The 19,899-nt window shown below is 44.7% G+C and overlaps 2 protein-coding genes across 3 annotated transcripts; one reads left to right on the forward strand and one right to left on the reverse strand.

The window, feature by feature from the left end:
* Positions 1-402: 402 nt before the first annotated feature.
* LOC105479812 (peptidyl-tRNA hydrolase domain containing 1) lies at positions 403-3,518 on the reverse strand. The gene is made up of 2 exons (XM_011738123.3): positions 3,267-3,518; positions 403-735 (listed from the first exon to the last, which is right to left on the reverse strand). Exons 1-2 carry the CDS (start codon positions 3,516-3,518, stop codon positions 565-567), a joined length of 423 nt encoding a protein of 140 aa, XP_011736425.1. The 3' UTR covers positions 403-564.
* On the forward strand, positions 3,504-18,662 carry LOC105479811 (centromere protein O). Of its 2 annotated transcripts, none has more exons than XM_071076299.1 (7): positions 3,504-3,661; positions 3,995-4,108; positions 9,843-10,012; positions 14,984-15,101; positions 16,097-16,356; positions 17,244-17,415; positions 18,494-18,662. In XM_071076299.1, exons 2-7 carry the CDS (start codon positions 4,063-4,065, stop codon positions 18,625-18,627), a joined length of 900 nt encoding a protein of 299 aa, XP_070932400.1. In that variant the 5' UTR covers positions 3,504-3,661; positions 3,995-4,062; the 3' UTR covers positions 18,628-18,662. The 2 variants fall into 2 exon arrangements, with proteins under 2 accessions (XP_070932400.1, XP_070932401.1); XM_071076300.1 differs by having other exon boundaries at positions 3,504-3,642.
* The last annotated feature ends 1,237 nt before the right edge of the window (positions 18,663-19,899 follow it).

Here is a 19,899-nt window from a genome sequence, read left to right on the forward strand (position 1 = left end):
GGCTGGAGTGCAGTGGCCGGACCTCAGCTCACTGCAAGCTCCGCCTCCCGGGTTTACGCCATTCTCCTGCCTCAGCCTCCCGAGTAGCTGGGACTACAAGCGCCCGCCACCTCGCCCGGCTAGTTTTTTGTATTTTTTAGTAGAGACGGGGTTTCACCATGTTAGCCAGGATGGTCTCGATCTCCTGACCTCGTGATCCGCCCGTCTCGGCCTCCCAAAGTGCTGGGATTACAGGCCTGAGCCGCCGCGCCCGGCAAAAAGCAAAGTTTCAAACCTGGGTGACTGGAAGGGAGTTTCCTTGACCCCCATAGGAGAGTCTAACCCAATCTTCTATTTGAGCAATGATCGCCAGACAACACTGCCCGCGCACCTTCCACAGTTGCACTTATTAATAAGAGGAAGTAGTTATTAATGACAACTTTAATAGGAACATGAGCTGAACCCTCAAGAAACTGTCACAACTGAAAGACGGGAGCAAGCTGACACTGCAAGCACATGATGCTCTGGAATGGGTGGCCTGCTGATTCTGGATCCAGCTGGTATTCAAACACATCAAAGCAGCAGTCATTTGAACAATCGGAACTTCTTCAAATACTGGCCCACTTCTTCCTTGGGGTAGGGCCGGAGAGCAATGCAAGTGGCGATATTCTCTGGTTGCTCAAGCCACAGCATGTGGTCAATGTTCTTCTGTTGCAGGGTCTCAGCCAGCTCCTTTAGGGTGGTCTCATTTGGGGCCTAAAGGAGAAGAACATAGAACACAAACTGAATAGCCCACTTAGGAAGTGTCAAAAGGCCAAAAAGGGTTTCGGGAGTCCTCTTCACTGAAAGTGGAGTGACAGCTTTACCAAGGAGGGAGCTGCAGAGCAACGGTGTCATTCCTTGGTGCACTGGGGAGGGGAGAGAGGCCTCCTAGTCCTGTTTAGACAATGGAGATTTGTATCTTCCCTCGTGAGATGTCGTGTGCCCAACATCCACATGTGTAATGTGTAATTCTGCTCTACACGTTTTCCAGCTCTCCTATGGCTGGTGCCCATAATTTTAAATGCCTCTGACTTTAACCACTGCCTAGTGGAAGTTTTTTTTTCTTTTGAAACAGAGTCTTGCTCTGTCACCCAGGCCAGAGTGTAGGGGCACGATCTCGGCTCACTGCAGCCTCTGCCTCCCAAGTTCAAGTGATTCTCCTGCCTCAGCCTCCCGAGTAGCTGGGATTACAGGCGTACACCACCACACCTGGCTAATTTTTGTATTTTTAGTAGAGACGCGGTTTCACTGTGTTGCCCGGGCTGGTCTGGAACTCCTGACCTCAAGTGATCCACCCGCCTAGGCCTCCCAAAGTGCTGGGATCACAGGCGTGAGCCACCGCGCCCAGCCCCTAGTGGAAGGATTTCTAAAAGCACATCCACTTCCACTTCCCTCCACCCCTCCCACTCTACCCTACTGAAACCTAAAGGGGTTTTCCTTCTGCTGGGATAGCTCCCACTTGTTTATTAAACGGAGAGTACAATATTCTCCAACATCCTTCTGAAATCGTTTCTGGGTCATCCTTACTGCCAATTCACCCATGATGAATCCCATTCCAGGAAGTATTAAAACTATCACTCAGAAAATTATTATTTTCATGTTAGTTTGCATAAAGTTTATCTTTTACCTATGAAGGCAGAAGCCACTAAGATAATCAGAGGCTGGTTTTAACAAATTAGAGAATGCCAGTATTGCTACTTTTAACCTGCTAAGTCCTTCCGGCAGAGCTCTGCTGGAGGACTCATCAGCTTCTTCAGCCTCGGGCAGAGGCATAGTACAGTGAGATACAGTGAGTCTCTGGAATCAGACTACCGGACTCCAAACTCTTGCTGACTGCGTGATCGTGGACAAGTTAGGCGACTTCGCTGGCCTCTTCGTCCCTTTATAAAATAGGAATAATGCTTCCTAGTGGGGATCAATGAAATTAGGCTCAGACCTGTGCCTGGCACATACTAAGCACTCAATAAACGTAGTTAATCCTGGTATTGTCTTATATTTTATTGGCCCTTCTGACTACAGCAGCACCTCAATGTAATCAGTAGCGACTCCTAAGTTCCCTTCTTGAGTCATGATTAACAACTAAGAATCATGAGACCCTCTTTTAAACTCAGGGGAGTCACTTAATCCCTGTAGGCTTCAGAGAGTTTCACCCGAGACAAGAGGAGTCTGAACCTGATTTCTTAAGACCTCTTAATAGGAAGAAAATCTAAGTGAAAAGTCAGCGGCTTCTGTTCTGCCTACTCAGATTCTCAAGGCATTTTTCCTACAGGTTACCGCCTGATGTTTCACTATCCAGCAGTAATGTTTCTCTTGAAAGATAATCTGTCTTGGCCAGTCTTCCATGAAGGTATTACTCCACCCCTCCACCTGAGTTCTGGCTTCATTACTTTAAAGCCGTTTTTCCTTATTATAAAATATGTGCTTAAGGTAGAAAATTTCAAAAATACAGAGAAGCATTAGGAAATAACCAAAATCTCACCATGCACTACTTAATATTTAGATATCTTTCCTTGGTTTTTCCTTTCAAAGTCTGGATCATTCTGTACATATAGTTCAGTTAGCTTCGCATCATGAGCACTCTTCCAGACCACTAAATATGCTTCAAAAACATAAGGGCTCCCATGAATATCCTTGTGCAAAGCTCTTTGGGTCCATCTGATTATTTTCTTAGGCTACATCTCTAGCAGCAGGAGAGACAGAGTCAAAGGGTAAGGGTGAGATTTGTTTGGTTATCTGCAAACAGAACTTGACTGCTATTTTAAAAGGTGCACCGATTTACACCCCTGGTGACTGGTCTATCTGAAGCTAGGTTCAAATAAGGCTTTTAGTGTTTATTTTCAAATACTTTGGCGTCCTACCCAGGTAAATACTCAGTTTGACTTCACTTTGCACTGTCCCCACGGCGAGAAGGAGCTCGCTCTGTCCCCTCGGGCTCGGTTTTGCTGGAGGACAGCACTTTGGGGCATGGCTTTAAAAGGTCGGCCAGTGCACAGGCGGAACGGCGGGGACACAGGCGGCACCACTTCACCGCGAGCCCAGAAGGGGGCGGACGACTGCTCTCCACTCTTCACACAGTCAGGCCCTCCCCAAGGACGCACCTCCAGGGAAATAGCTCCAGACTAAATGTTAACGATCACCCCAACCCCCGCCGCACCCACTCCCCGCAGCTAGGCCTTCGGACCGAAGATCACACCCACTTCCGCCCTCGATGTCTCAGCACCTCCCCCTCCGCCCGAGTGCCTCACCTCAAGGACCACTTTGCGCATGCGCCCCAGCTCTTGGAGGTAAGCGGTGGTGTGCGGGTGGTCGCGGTGAGTGTGCAAGGCCGCGGTGGCCGCGTGACAAGCCTGCGCCACCAGTGCGCCCGCCGGCCAGGAGAACGGAGCTTGTGATAGATCCTTTCGTAACACCAAGTATTGTACCAGGACCTGCGGCTCCGCCCCAGAGGCCGCCATCTTCCTCACCACCCGAAAGGCCGGACCTACTCCCCGGTGCATCCTGGGATCAGGGCGGGGCCCTGAGCGCCGCCATGTTTTTGTACGGCAGGATCGCAAAGCACGCCGGGACCGGTTGGCTTGGTTTTGAAGACGTGGATGGCGGGAATTCTCGCCCCTGGCCTGGGTGAGCTAGAAGGGAGAAGGTAGGGGAAAGACCCAGTGTCTGACGGGACCGTGGCCAGGGTGGCGGGCTGAACGGCCTTCTTAAAACTCCTTCCGTAGCTGTGAAGCCTGCTGGACCAGAGTAGCCGGGGCCTCGGGAGCGCGCCGGGGCCGCGGGGTGGGCGCGGGGGTGGGCGTGGACTCTGCTGGCTCGGGCGCTGGGAGAGGGCTGGCGGCTCAGGAAAGGGGATCCTAGCCGTGACGTTTGTGTCATCCGCGGCCCAGGGGTTGTGCCTGAGTGGTGTGTGCCCTGCCGTCTGGGTTTGAATGGGACTAGATGCGATATGACTCTGTTGCCATTTTTCTTTTATCAGCAAGGACATTGAGGTCCCTATCACCGCTTGCCTAGACAACTTCATGGGAAGGCCCTTGGCAATCTGAGATGGAGCAGGCGAACCCTTTACGTCCAGATGGCGAGTCTAAAGGAGGTATTGAGAGGGCCGCCGCCTTCCCCTTCCTGCTGCTGCCCAAAGATGATCCGCAGGCTGAGAGAGCCCTTTCCTCCTGGAACTGACGTGGGACCTGACCTGTTTGGGAGCAGAATGGTGAAAGGAACTAACATTGAAGACAAAGGGACAGGCAGCCAGGATTATTCGAGGAGGAAAAATGGCTTCGTTTCTAGGTTCCCACCTCTTTTGAAACGGATTAAGTTGCATCCATCATATGCTCAGTGTTTATATTCTGAACTGCGGTTCTAGCCAGGGAGGTTTCTTTCCTCTCCCCGGGGTTTTTGGGCCATTTATGCATTACCCCTGAGGGAGGGCCAGTGCGGGGCAGTGACTGTAGTGTTGGTTAGAACTGGGTTTGAGTCTTGGCTCTGCCATGATAAATAAAGGGCCCTTAGGCAAGTCACTTTGTTCTCTGCCTCTGTTTCTTCATCTAGAAAATGGAGGTGAAAATGGCACGGTAGTTGTAGTTGTGGAAAAAGTATTTCTTTTGTGGTGGAATAGTATTTAATTCAAACTTTTCAAGTGAAGCATTTAGCACATGTCTAATATATAGGAAATAATGAAAGGCTTTGTAAGTGTCTTAAAAAGTAGAAAGTGTTTAAAGAATTAATTGTTAGAGTTGCTTAGAATTATGAAACTATTACTTAGTCCTTAGTCAATCCTTTGGAAACTGAGATTTGCATCTGAATTTCTGTCCAGAAGGAAGTTGCTTTCTTCTTTAGTGCCCGGTAATATTTGTGGACAGTTCTGGTTTTGTGTTGCTTTATGTCCTGTGCTATTAATACTTTTTAGAACTTTGGCATACTTAAGCCTGATGCCTAAATCCAGAGGGTTCTACGTTAGTACTTTGGGAAAGCTTGCCATAAAACCCAACTTTAAAAATAACTCTATAGTTTTAAAAAGAATTCTGAGTTTGTCAGTGAATTTGGTGATCCCGTTTTTCTCTGGGCCATCATTATCATTGATAACTATGAAGTAGCTATATTCAGCTTAAGATGACTTAAGCTGAGACTGTAGATAATAAAAGTATATGGGGTAAGATTTACTGTTACTTTAAGACTAAAAATAAGTTTGGTGACTTTGTGTAGTGGAAACATGCTACACTCAGGAGTAACCTGTTCTCTAGTCCAGGCCTAATTTTGTTTCTATTAAAATAAGCGATGAGGTGGAAGTTTTGGATTATCAAGAGACTTAGACCCGTCTCCTTATTCTCTACCGAAAACAATATTTAAACATTTAGCTGTTACCCATACTGGTTTTCTCCCTCTGCTTGGGTGATTTCAGCTTTTGGTTTATTATTTGAATTGTCCCCACTCATTTCGGAAGGAAGGACATGGAATTTTAGTTGCAACCAGATTATTTATTCGAATAGGCAGGGATTTTGACTTTTTTTGTAACCTTTTTTTGGGACAAAGCTGACTGGCTAGGGTGAGATGTCATAACTTCCAAGGTAAAGCAGGCCCAGCAGATACACTCCCTCTTTTCTCTAGTAGCAACGCTAAACAGCAACGCTGCCCCCTTGGTGTAGAGGGGATCAGGTCCGTAAAGAAGCTGGGCAGGTTTGAAAGCCTGAGGGGAGAACTGTGTGGAAATGCCTAGAGAAGCAGCAGCATGATACTGTTTTGAACACCTACTTATCTCAGAAACTTTGGGAACATTGATATCTCCTGTTTTAGTAATGTAGAATTTCCATAAAGGAGAATTTGGTCAGGCATCTCCTGTACCACCCTAAATTAATCTATGTGTGTGTGCTTTTCAGATCACCTCCTGGTTGGACAGTAAATAATTTTTGTAAGCTCCATGAAGACAGGGACATCATTTTGCCACTGTAGTATGAATAACTTCCGGCACGGTCCTTGGTCCATAGTAGATTCTCAATACATAGTTGTTGGATAAATAGAGACTTGTGAATAAAGCAGTTAATCACATTCTAATTGTTAGGACTAATTTATTTAATTTGAATTTTGGTTTTTCACGATTATTATTGTAGTATTGTGGATTTTTCTGTGGACATGAGCCAAGTGAGTGTAATCTCCAAGAGTGTCATGCTTGGTTGTCTGTGTTTAAGTAAATATTTCTGGGGTGTTGGCCAGGCGTGGTGGCTCACACCTGTAATCCCAGCACTTTGGGAGGCCAAAGCGGGCGGATCACAAGGTCAGGAGTTCAAGACCAGCCTGGCCAACATAGTGAAACCCCATCTCTACTAAATATAAAAATTAGCCGGGCATGGTGGCACGTGCCTGTAGTCACAGCTAATCAGGAGGCTGAAGCAGGAGAATTGCTTGAAACTGGGAGGTGGAGGTTGCAGTGAGCTGAGATCGCGCCACTGCACTCCAGCTTGGGCAACAGAGTAAGACTTCGTCTCAAACAAACAAACATTTCCGGAGTGTTTACTATGTGTCAGACATTGTGCTAGGGTTAAAGGATCCATGGGTGAACACAAATGCACACGGCCCCTGATTTTGGAGCTTTAAGGTTCAGCGGGAAAGATAAGCAAATCAAATAATCTCACTAATGAATATACAATTAAAAGTATAGTGGCCGGGTGCGGTGGCTCACACCTGTAATCCTAGCACTTTGGGAAGCCGAAGTGGGAGGATCGCTTGAGCTCAGGAGTTTGAGACCAGCCTGGGAAACATAGTGAGACCCCATCTCTTTTATTTAAAAAACAAAAACAAAAAAACTATAGTATTGTCTCAGAAGGATCTTTGAGAGCTTATGAGCTGGCACCTGGCCTTGTTCTGAAGGTGCTGCAAAGGTTTCCCTGAGGAAATGCTGTTTGCACTGAGTGCTAACAAGCTACAGTAGTACAGGTGAAGGTGGGTAAGGGACAGCTGTGGAAGAGCCTTTGGTGTGCCTGTTGCGGGGTGGGGATCAGGTCAGTAAAGAAGCTGGGCAGGTTTGAGAGCCTGAGAGAAGGCCTGTGTGGAAGTGCCTAGAGAAGGAGCAGCATGATACTGATGAGGGTAGGAAAGATCCAGAGGCCAGTAGGCCTTGTAGGCAGTATGAAGTCATTGAAAGGCTTTAGCCAGCTGGATGACGCGATCCAGTTTAGATTTTGAAATATGCTTTCAGTGTATGGGCCACCTAGGAAACTTGTAATAGTCCAGAAATGGTGGTAGCTTGAACTACAATGGTGGCATTGCAGATGGGGAAAATGGAAATATTTTAGAGATACTAGGAATGTATATTCAATAGGATTTGGTAATGGATTGGGACTGGGGCAGGAAGAAGGTATAAGGAAGCAAGTACCTGGTTTACACAGCTGTAAATGGTTCTAGTCACTGAGGGGTTTGGAAGGGGAGATGGTGAATTCAGTCTTGGACATGTTGATTGTCAGGTTCCTGTGAGTCTTCCAAGTAGATACACTGAGAAGGCAGGTGGGTATTCTGCTTTCTCAAGAAGTAGGAGAGAGGTATAAGCTAGAGATACATATTTGCGAGGCATCGACATGTATGGCCATTAAGGCTGTGGGTAGTGATGAGATTTCTTCTGGAGAGAAGAGGTCTTAGGACTGAGCTCCAGAAAATGTCAGCATTTAATGATCAAGGAGGAGAGTAGGAGCCTGCAAAGCAGAAAGAGGGGTCAGACAGGTAAAATATAAGTGTCACAAAAACAAGTAGTTTGTCTCTTGTTCATCACTACATTCAGTGCCTGAAATAGTGCTCGGCACAAAATAGATGCTTAATAAACATCTGTTGAACAAGGCAAACCAAGAGGCTGGTATGCTAAGATTCAAAGGAAAAGAGGGTTTCATGAAGGTGGTGATCAGCAGAAGCATATAGTGCTGGGAGGTGAGATAAGGGAGCTTGAAAAATGTGCTTTGGGTTCAGCAACATTGACATCACTGTTGATCCTGGAGTAGTTTTGTAAAATAATGGGAACAGAAGTGAGTTTCAAGTGGATTGAGATATGAGTCACAGGCAAGGAAATGGAGAAAGTGAGTACAGGTTGAGCACTGAAAATCCAAAATCTGAAATACTCCAAAATCTGAAGCTTTTTGAGTACTGACATGATGCTCAAAGGAAATGCTTATTTCCAGTTTTGGATTTTCAGATATGGGATGTTCAGCCAGTAAGTATAATGCAAATATTCCCAATTCCGAAATCTGAAACACCTCTAGTCCCAAAACTTTTGGATAAATGATACTCAACTTGCATGGACAACTCTTTTAAGTAGTTTTCCTGGCAAGGAAAGGGGAGAAAAGGGAGATGGTAGCTGAAGGGGATTTGTGGGCAAGAACAGGCCTGTGAGTGTATGAAATGTGTGTATGAGTGTGTGTGTGAGTGTATGAGTGTGTGTGTGTGTGTGAGTGTATGAGTGTGTATGAGTATATGAAATGTGTGTGTATGAGTGTGTGTGTTTGAAGACAGTTGAGACTTGAGCGTGTGTGGAAGGGAAATGAACACAGCAGAGAAAAGGGTAACCGATCATCTAGAGTTTCTGAGAAAGCAAGAGGGGATAGGCCTCAATGAGTAAAATAGGATAATTTTGCATATAGTGTGTGTCTGTTTCTATTTGATCTCACCCAATTTTTTTTTTTTTTTTTTTTTTGAGATGGAGTCTGTCACCCAGGCTGGAGTGCAGTGGCCGGATCTCGGCTCACTGCAAGCTCCGCCTCCTGGGTTCATGCCATTCTCCTGCCTCAGCCTCCCGAGTAGCTGGGACTACAGGTGCCTGCCACCATGCTCAGCTAATTTTTTGTGTTTTTAATAGAGACAGGGTTTCACCATGTTAGCCAGGGTGGTCTTGATGTCCTGACCTCGTGATTCACCAGCCTCGGCCTCCCAAAGTGCTGGGATTACAGGCGTGAGCCACTACACCCGGCCCAATCTCACATAATTTTTTAAATGTTTTTATTTAGCGGTAAACACTCTAAGAGGTTTCTAGTCTTAATTCGATAGGTGAATAAGTTTTTGGATTCCATTCCAAGGCAAGGAAAGAAGATTAAGATTTTCATATATGTTTATGCATATGAACCCTACAAAACAGATGCTGGATGTACTTAAGAAGCTCGATTAAATAAAGTCTGGGACTTTCTTTTTTGTTTGTTTGTTTTTTTGAGACAGAGTCTATCTCTGTCCCCCAGGCTGGAGTGCAATGGCGCGATCTCAGCTCACTGCAACCTCTGCCTCCCAGATTCAAACAATTCTCCTGCCTTAGCCTCCCTAGTAGCTGGGATTACAGGCATGCGCCACCATGCCCAGCTAATTTTTTGTAATTTTAATAGAGATAGGGTTTCGCCATGTTGGCCAGGCTGGTCTTGAACTCCTGACCTCAGGTGATCCAACTGCCTCGGCCCCCAAGAGTGCTGAGATTACAAGTGTGAGCCACCGCCCTCAACTGTGAGAGGGCTTTCTCTCCAGCCGGTGGTAAAGCTAGAGAATCATCCTTTACACACTAGAGATGTGGATTTGTGGTAAACTGCAGACCTAGATAAGACACTGCTGCCTAATCAGCGTGTGATGGTTCATATCCTTTCTCGGGCTCTCTTTGAAGAGGATCCTGTTTTACATCACTCTTCAACCTAGGAGGTTGAAGATCTTTGATTTCAATTGTTAGCTCCCCTGCTTTTATAAATTGACAGATATCTAACAATTCAGCTGGCCATAAAGTTCTGGTGAAAAAGAGTCACCTGTTCTTTCCTGAGATACTTCCTGTTGCCACAGTGAGAAATCCTCGGCTTGTAAAATTCTCCTTTTACTCTCCTTAGGTGTTTTAGCTCACTTGGAAAGGCTAGAGAACCAAATGAGCAGATCCCGTAAACGGTCTGAAGAGCCGCAGAGCGTGCAGGCCCAGGAACATGTTCTTGGAACCAAGATTCAGAAACTAAGGCATCTGCGAGATGATCCGGGGGCTGCGGTGCGGCACCGGCGAGGCAGCGTGAGTAGAAGGGTGGTGTCAGCAGTTCCTTTAGAGTATAATGAACAAATGTGATTTGGGAATTGGTGAATTGGCAATTTTTAATAATGTGTTTTACTTGTGATCTTACTGGATTGATTGTAGTCCTTGATCCCTCAAATGATCAAACTTGTGGAGTTTGGCCAGGCGCGGTGGCTCATGCCTGTAATCCCACACTTTGAAAGGCCGAGTCAGGCCTATCACCTGTGGTCAGGCGTTTTGAGACCAGCCTGGCCAACATGGCAAAAACCTGTCTCTACTAGAAATACAAAAATTAGCCGGGCGTGGTGGCACGTGCCCGTAATCCCAGCTACTCAGGAGACTGAGGCACGAGCATTGCACCTGGGAGGCGGAGGTTCCAGTGAGCTGAGATCGAGCCACTGCACTCCAGCCTGGGAAACAGAGCGAGACTCCGTCTCAAAAAAAAAAAAAAAAAATCCTGTAGAGTTACAGTGAATATCACCTAACATTGGTCAGGCACTACTGGTAAGCCAGGCAAGTTCTTCCTGCCAGGTTCTTAACCTGCCCTAATAAACACCTAAGTTTGTTAACTCAATCATAAACATATTAGGTATATACCTAGTAGAATTACTGGGTCATACGATATGCATATTAGGTTTAGTAAATACTGCCAGTTTTTGAAAGTGATTGTACTAGTTTTACATTCCCAGCAATAGTTGTATAAGTTTTCCATTGTTTTGCATTTTTACCAGTACTTGTAGTGGCTTGCCTTGAGTTGTTGATACTTTAGTCATTAGTGACATCTGTCACCCAGACTCAACCTCCTAGGGAGCTTGACCCTTCCCTTTTTTCAGTTATCTCTCTAGCCTAGGTTCAGTCAGCAAGACCTATCAGATTTTTCTTTTATATAGTCTTTGTCCTTCCTCCATTGCCACAGCTCAAATATTAGCCATATATGGAGTAAATATCAGGTGATTTGGATACCAGGATTATGACAGTAGTCTGCCAGTTGGTGCATCTTCTCGTATTTCTGCTTTTCCAATAAATCCTGCACAGCCAAGAAAATGCTTCATGAAACACCGCACCATTGCTCTGCTCAAAAGCCATCAACAACCCTTAATTGCCCATGGGATATCAGCCTTCCTCCCCGTCTTCCTTTTCCACCTATATCTCTCTTCCTTCCTCCCTTCTTCCTTTTTTTTTTTAAATTGTAATATATATAAAGTGCACAAATCTGATGGACTTTGTTACAAAGTTAGCACAACCAGGTAACTACAACAGTGATTCAAGTATAGAGCATTACCAGTACCCCAGAAGCCTCCAGTTTGCCTCTTCTAGTCATATCTCTTAAGGTACCCACTATTCTGATTTCTGTCACCATACATAGGTTTTACCTGATTTTGAACTTTATATAAATGTTAAAAAGCACTAACTCTTACGTCTGGCTTCTTTTGCTGAATGTTATGACTGAGATTCACCTACACTTTGCTTATAGTAGTCATTTTTTTTATTGCTATATAGCAATTCTATTTTATGAGTATACTACAACTTGTTTACCCATTCTATTGTGATGACATTTGGGTTATTGGGGTTATTTCACTTTGGGATCATTATGAATGTTGTCACTATTAACATTTTGTGTGTTTCTGTCCTTTGGTATAAAAATGTACACTTATATATTGGGTGTATGCCTAGTAGAATTGTTGGTTAGTAGGATATGCATATTAGGTTTAGAAAATTCTGGCAGTTTTTGAAAGTGATTGTATCACTTTTACATTCCCAGCAATAGTGTTCAAGATTTCCATTGTTTTGCATTTTTACCAATACTTGCTATTGTCAGTTTTTAAAATTTGCCATTCTGGTGGGAGTGTAATAATATCTCGTTTTGGATTGAATTTGCATTTGCTTCATAACCAGTGTTGGGGAATCCCTGTATTGAACATTTGAAAATCTTCTGTTGCGAAGTGTGCTTTTTTCAAGGCTTTTGTGAACTTTTTATTAGGTTGTCCATCTATTAAATTGTAGAAATCTTTACATATTTTGAATGAGTTCTTTGTTGGGTATCTGTATTAGAGTCTTCCTTAGACTGTGGCTTGTCTTTTCATTCTCTAATGGTGTCTTGCGATGAAAATCTTTGTTTTAATGAAGTTTGATTTAGGAATTAAACTTTATTCTTAGTGCCCTTGTTTCTTGTTCAATAAATCTTTGTCTAACTTAAGATCATGCTGATCTTTTCCTGGTATTTCCTATTTTATTTTTTTTTTTGTTTTTAAGACAGAGTCTCACTTTGTTGCCCAGGCTGGAGTGTAGTGGCACGATCCGGCACCCTCTGCCTCCTGGGTTCAGACGATTCTTCTGCCCCAGCCTTCCGAGTAGGTGGGATTATGGGCATGTGCCTGGTTAATTTTTGTATTTTTAGTAGAGATGGGGTTTCACCATGTTGGCCAGGCTGATCTCGAACTCCTGACCTCAGGTGATCCACCCACCTCAGCCTCCCAAAGTGCTGGGATTACAGGCGTGAGCCACCGCACCCGGCTTTTTTATTTCTAGTTTGCTAAGAGTTTTAATCATGATATTATGCTATTAAATTTTATCAGATATTTTTACTGCATATATTAAGGGAATCATGTTTTCTCCCTTATTAATTTGTTATATATTGATTGCTGTTTAAATGATAAATTGCCCTCACATTCTCATAGTAAACCTAATTTGGTTTGATGTATTATCTTTTTAATATAATTCTAAATCTGACTTGCTGATATTAGTTATTAGAACTTTTGCATCTAAATTCATGAGAGAGATTGCCCTATGATTTTTTTGTAATAACTTTGTCAGGTTTTGGCATCAAGTTTTATGTTGCTCTTAGAGACATTTTCCTTTTTTTTTTTCTATTCTTTGAAAGACTTTATATACTATTGGTGTTATTTTTTCTTACATTTTGTTAAGGAATTCCCCGGTGAAGCTCTTTGGGCCTTCTCTGTGGGAAGGTTTTAATTTCTGATCCGATTTCTTTGATCAGCATAAGCTGTTCAGATTTCCTGTTTCTTCTTGGGTCACTTTTGGTATGTTGCATTTTGCAGTTTGTTCATTTTATGTAAACTCGCATTTAAAGTTTGAAATTTTTTTTTTTTTTTTTTTTTTTTTTTGAGACGGAGTCTCGCTATGTCGCCCAGGCTGGAGTGCAGTGGGGTTTTTTTGTTCGTTTGTTTGTTGTTGTTTTTTTTAAATTCAATGATGAGTATTGTGTATGAAAAAATATATGGAGGCCAGGTGCAGTGGCTCACACCTGTAATCCCAGCACTTTGGGAGGCCAAGGTGGGGGGACCACCTGAGGTCAGGAGTTCGAGACCAGCCTGGCCAACATGGTGAAACCCCATCTCTACTAAAAATACAAAAATTAGCCAGGTGTGGTGGTGGGTGTCCGTAATCCCAGCTACTCCAGAGGCTGAGGCAGGAGAATCACTTGAACCCGGGAGGCAGAAGTTGCAGTGAGCCAAGATCGAGCCATTGCACTCCAGCCTGGGTAACAAGAGCAAAACTCGGTCTGGAAAAAATAAAGGAAGGGAACGGGAGGTGAGGGGAGGCGATATGGGTTCTGAGTATGTTATCTTCCTCCAGAGGAAATTTTAGTTTTTCTGGCAAGTAGATAGCATATGGGCACATCACCTTTATTCAGTTGAAGTGGTCTGTTTCCGGTTTCCATTGCTCCTAGGGCATAGCTTTTTTTAGGACCTTCAACTGAAGGTTTGGGAGTGTGTTGGAGACAGGTCTATTAAGGCTCCTCTTCCCTGGCAGGCCCTGAAATCCACATTTTGTTCTAGCAAAATCTCTGCTTGGCTTTTTTCCCCTTTAGCAGCTTATTTTTTTTTGAGACAGAGTCTCGCTCTGTCGCCCAGGCTAGAGTGCAGTGGCACGATCTCGGCTCACTGAAACCTCCACCTCCCGGATTCAAGCAATTCTTCTTCCTGCCTCAGCCTCCTGAGTAGCTGGGGTCACAGGTGCACGCCACCACACCCGGCTAACTTTTGTATTTTTAGCAGAAACAGGGTTTCACCATGTTGGTCAGGCTGGTCTCAAACTCCTAACCTCGTGATCCACCCACCTCAGCTTCCCAAAGTGCTGGGATTACAGGCGGGAGCCACTGTGCCGGGCTGAGCAGCTTCTTTCCATGTGGTTTCTCAGTCCCCAGTCACACCTGTGCAGTTTAGGAATTAGCAAATGCCGGGAGGGCAGATTGCAAGCAAAACGTTGAGTTCCATTTTCTATGGGATCTTGGCCCATAGAAAGTCTGCTTTGATGCCATTAATGTCCGGGGTTTATTCCGTATGGGACTGCTGTGGAGTCTAGCTTACGCCTTTCTATGTGGCCCAGTGTGCCTTGCCTGTGAATAAGGAAATGCTCTGAGGCCAGAGGCTGCAGGGAAGCCAGCTGACTTCAGAGCATTTGTCACTCTTCTCCAATCCTGGCTATTTGGATCCTTGTGGAATGCCTTCAAACCATTTGCTCTCTTTGCTTGCCTATTTCTTTTTGGTATTTTATCCACCTTGCGTAGTTGTTCTCAGAGGGCGGGTTGGCCTGGTACCTTCTGCTGGGCTATAACTAGCAGCGTAAGCCTTGGAGCCCTGGCATTTGAAACCCCACACTGTCCAAGCCCAACTTACCCAGCCTTGCCTCTTCACAGCCACCTGTTTTGTCCACCCTGTGCTTAGCCTAGACTTTCCACACAACCTTTTCTTGCTACTCTCTCAGTTCTCTCCAGCCATCAAATCTGAATTGTTCTTCAGACCCATACAATCTCCACTTCTGATTCCTGGCATTGTGACCCATGAGATTCTTCCTCTGCTGTAAACTCATAGCAATAACTGGCCGGCCACTGTAGCATTGATGTATCATATCATGTGCCCTGCATTTAGCTTTTATCCAGTTGGGTGAGGGTGGGGACGTTGTGGTGCACACCTTTGTACCTAGATTGATTTGCTGCATATCTTGCAGGTGAAAGCATGTATTGCCAATGTAGAACCCAACCGAACAGTGGAGGTCAATGAGCAAGAAGCATTGGAAGAGAAACTGGAAAATGTGAAAGCCATTCTGCAGGCGTATCATTTTACAGGTTTCGTTTGTTTTTTTAACCTAATTTAGTCTGGGTCTGTCTCTAGTGAGTTTGCTGATGTGTTATCAGTCCTGGACTTACTTCATAATTTATAGTATTTTACACCCTCTGCCCTCATCTCTCTCTCTCTGTCACACACACACACACACACACACACACACACACACACAGCTGACATGCTATTTGTAGGCCTATCTTCACCTACAAGATTGGCTTCTTTGTACAGCAGCTGAGTTGGTGGCTGGCTTATTCCATTCATTTTAACAGTTTGTCATGTGCCAGACCCTGTACTATAACTGCCTTTACTGCTGGCTTGTTTGATGCTGCTAGTGAAATAGTTTGAACTTCTCAAGTCTCTGTTTCACCATAAGTAGGGATTTATTCTCCCGTCTATGCCACAAGATAATTGTGGGAAGAACTGGGGACTATGACAAATTATTTCACACTCAGAAAAAAAGAATAGCTATAAATTAAATTTTTGGCCTTGCACAGTGGCTCATGCCTGTAATCCCATCACTTTGGGAGGCTGAGGCAGGATTACTTAAGTCCAGGAGTTCGAGACCAGCCTGGGCAACATAGCAAGATCTCATTTCTACTAAAAATTAAAAACTGAGCCAGGTGAGGTAGCACGCGCTTGTGGTCCCAGCTATTCGGGAGGCCGAGATGGGAGGATTGCTTAAGTCCAGGAAGTTGAGATTGCAGTGAGCTGAGATCGTGCCACTGCTCTCTGGCCTAAAAAAAAAAATCCAGAAAAATTTCTCAATAATTTGACATTTAGGATGTTTTTTCATTTTTACCATTCTTCCATGGTTTGAACAACTCAGTCTCAAAGTGAGCCGGAGTCAAGGGGAAGAATGAGCCTATGATACTCATTCAGCAAACATTTGTTTACAAAGTATACATATTCTGGGCACTGTGGAAGCTACTGGAGGCACAGATGAGTAAGATGTCACCTTGGCCTGCTGTCTGTTGAGGTGTCTTCTCGTTTGCCTCAGGCCTCAGTGGTAAGCTGACCAGCCGAGGAGTTTGTGTCTGCATCAATACTGCTTTTGAGGGGAACCTATTGGATTCCTATTTTGTGGACCTTGTCATACAGAAACCACTCCGGATACATCACCATTCAGTTCCAGTCTTCATTCCTCTGGAAGAAATAGCTGCAAAATACTTACAGACCAACATCCAGCACTTCCTGTTCAGTCTCTGCGAGTACCTGAATGCTTACTCTGGGAGGAAGTACCAGGCAGACCGGCTTCAGGTATCTCTCTGGGATGTTATATGCCTCATTTGTGGGCCCAAGATAAAAGGGGAAAGGGGGGATGTTTTTTGTATTTTCAGTGTTTCCTAACTCTGCATTAGTAGTTTGACCATTACCTTTCCGATGCTGCTGCTTTATACAAAAGCACTATCCCACCCTCTTTTCTTTTGAAACTCTGGATGGCTTTGAAGCTTGGGTACTGGTTAAAGGATTATGCACCCCTGAATGGTGGTCTTCAAGCTTTTATCATAAGATTGTACAGAGTGCAGTTGCTATACTTTTGATTCAACAAGGATTTATAGAGTGCCTGCTACGTACCGTACCAAGTGCCTTGCTGAACCTTGGGTATAGATCTCATTAGAAAGAGAAGGATTTCTGCAGTGCCATGGAAGAATGCTGTCCAACTTCCCCTAAACTCTAGCCTACCTTTTTGGGTTGCAGTGGAGCTAAGTTTGGGTGAAAAAAGTAGTTGGGAAATGAATGCAGATGGCTGTAAGTGACTCCTACAAGCTTAGCATTTCCCCCTCTATGTATTTGGAATCACCCTGCAGCTCTCAGTTGCAGGTTTAACTTAAATTGAAATGTGGATGCAGTCATGAAGCATCTTAGCCATGTAACGTCAGTGAAGTTTTTGCAGCAACAGTCTCTTGTGGAGCTGTACCCCTGGCCATTTAGGCCTGTAGGGCTTTGCGGGCTGCCACTGACTCTTAGTTATCTTACACATCTTTTTCATTAGTCCTTTTTTCAGAACTTTTTCTGTCCCTCATTTATTTCTCTGAAATGTAATTGATGGGCCTCTTTTTGGTTGACATAATTGAAGTGTCAGTAAACACCACCTTTGGAACTGTAGTCATCCTGTACTTCGTTTTGTTCCTCACCCCTCTTAGAGTGACTTTGCAGCCCTCCTGACTGGGCCCTTGCAGAGAAACCCACTGTGTAACTTGCTGTCATTTACTTACAAACTGGACCCAGGCGGTCAGTCCTTCCCGTTCTGTGCTAGATTGCTGTATAAGGATCTCACAGCAACTCTTCCCACTGACGTCACCGTGACATGTCAAGGTAAGAAGGGTGCCTTGGTGCAGCAATTCTCATATCCCAGTTTATTCTAGTGAAGCAGGGAAAACAGGTAGAATCCATGAAGTAGGCCTCTTGAGACACTTTCTCTTTTTATATATAAGCTATGTGTTATTCAGACTGCTAAGACAGAACATTCTTTTTTTTTTTTTTTTTTTTTTGAGACAGAGTCTGGCTCTGTTGCCCAGGCTGGAGTGCAGTGGCGCAGTCTTGGCTTACTGCAAGCTCCGCCTCCTGGGTTGACGCCATTCTCCTGCCTCAGCCTCCTGAGTAGCTGGGACTACAGGCGCCCACCACCACGCCCGGCTAATTTTTTTGTATTTTTTAGTAGAGACGGGTTTTCACCGTGTTAACCAGGATGGTCTTGATATTCTGACCTCGTGATCCGCCTGCCTTGGCCTCCCAGGGTACTGGGATTACAGGCGTGAGCCACCGCACCCGGCCAGAACATTCTTGTTTCTACCAATCTTTTCCTTCCTCTTTGTAAATAGTAAACATGATTGTCCCCATTTTCCCTCCTCCTTTGCCCACCCACCTCTGCCAGTGTTCTTGCAGCCTATGATTGTTTTCATTGGGGGCCCTGCTTCAGGAAAGACACCTAATGATAAGGCTGAGTCATGGGTCAGTTATGGTGAATGGAGCCAGAAGACTCATTTCACTACGAAGACAAATGGACGTGACGTGTCAGCACACACTTACTCCTCCATATGGAGCAGTCTCTTAAATGGAAATTCTTCCAGACTGGCTGAGAGACTTTTTGGTGAACCTGTTTCAGTTAAATGTGACATGGGCAATAATGAAAAATTGGGTACAATGTTTTTAGGAGGCAGAAATTTTGAAGCTGCCCCAGATTTCACACCATTGGTCTTTGATTTCTCTGGGCAGTCTGATTCAAGTCCCCAGTCTCTAGATTGCATTGGTCCAATAAGGGGCAGCTTCTCTCAGTGCGGAACCCCCCCCCAAAAAAAAAACTGTATGGGTCCAGTGGGTCCAGAATATCAGTGATCCAGGCTCCGATTCCCCCAGCTGCACTGAATGAGATTGGTGGAATCTTTCTTTTTAGGAGGGGAAGCATTATCTACTTCATGGGAGGAGCAACGAGCATCTCATGAAACTCTGTTCTGTACGAAGCCCCTGCATCAAGTGTTTGCCTCATTTGCAAGAAGAGAAAAGTTGGAGATGAGTCTGGTCTCCTAATAGATTGTTTTCACTGCACTGGGAACACCTCAGAGGTAAGTAACCAGTACTGAAGACAGTACCAGGCAGGTGGGGCCCACCCTTCCGATGAAAAGAGATACCTACCTTTTCATTTGGATAGAAGAGCAGGTTTGAGTATAGACACTGGCATTTTTGAACAGTTCCCATGATCTCCTGGTCACTTCTTAAAATGCTCAAGATCATGTTTTTTAAAGGTGTTAATTGATCATACATTTTAGTTGAAAATCATTTGTGGGGCAATAAAAGCATTTTTTTTTTTTTTTTTTTTTGAGACGGAGTCTTGCTCTGTCACCCAGGCTGGAGTGCAGTGGCCGGATCTCAACTCACTACAAGCTCTGCCTCCCGGGTTTACACCATTCTCCTGCCTCAGCCTCCCGAGTAGCTGGGACTACAGGCGCCCGCCACCACACCCGGCTAGTTTTTTGTATTTTTTTAGTAGAGATGGGGTTTCACCGTGTTAGCCAGGATGGTCTTGATCTCCTGACCTCGTGATCCGCCCGTCTCAGCCTCCAAAAGTGCTGGGATTACAGGCTTGAGCCACCGCGCCCGGCCAAAAGCCATTTTTTGAAAAAGGTGTATCACTCAAGAAGTACTTATGAAAAAAATATGGAAAACTATCAAATTATTGAGGGCATTGTCACAGTAACTGCTACTAATTTAATGCAAGGAATAGAGACGCCAAAAATCCTAAAATTTTCAAAGGGCTCTCACAGAAATGTAGCACTCCACTCAAACTGCAGTAGCTTGATTGTGTTGAGAAATACTGATATAAATAATGGAAAAACAACCCACATTCACTAATGAAAATAATAAAGACGACCCCATTTTTTTTTTTTAAAGGAAAGTATTTCTAGCTTTTATGGAAGCTTTAAGTAATTTTTCCTCATTTTCCTGTTTGAAACTTTTGAAAAGGAAGTTCTTCGGTGTTTGGTTAGGTGCAGTGTATTCTAGGCCACTGCTTTATAAACATGGTGTGAGAAAGCAGTAGGATAAAATAATCAGCGTTCAATCTATCTCATATTTTGTTTTCTAAAACAGTTTAGTAGAGCTCTGAATGTACTAAGAAGTCCCCGCTGAAAAAGCATGGTTAGAAATCTGCCCATAAACTCAGGGGGACTCAGGCACCCCCTGGGTCTTCCCTCTCCTGCAGGCTCTGAGGTTAGTGTCCTGATTTGCTAGCACCCCTGGTTCCTTGGCGTGTGGGTCAGATATGAAGACCTGTGTCTGGCTGACCAGGTTCTCCCGTTTTCA

Source organism: Macaca nemestrina, chromosome 13 (assembly GCF_043159975.1).
Source record: "Macaca nemestrina isolate mMacNem1 chromosome 13, mMacNem.hap1, whole genome shotgun sequence".
Lineage (NCBI taxonomy): Eukaryota > Metazoa > Chordata > Mammalia > Primates > Cercopithecidae > Macaca > Macaca nemestrina.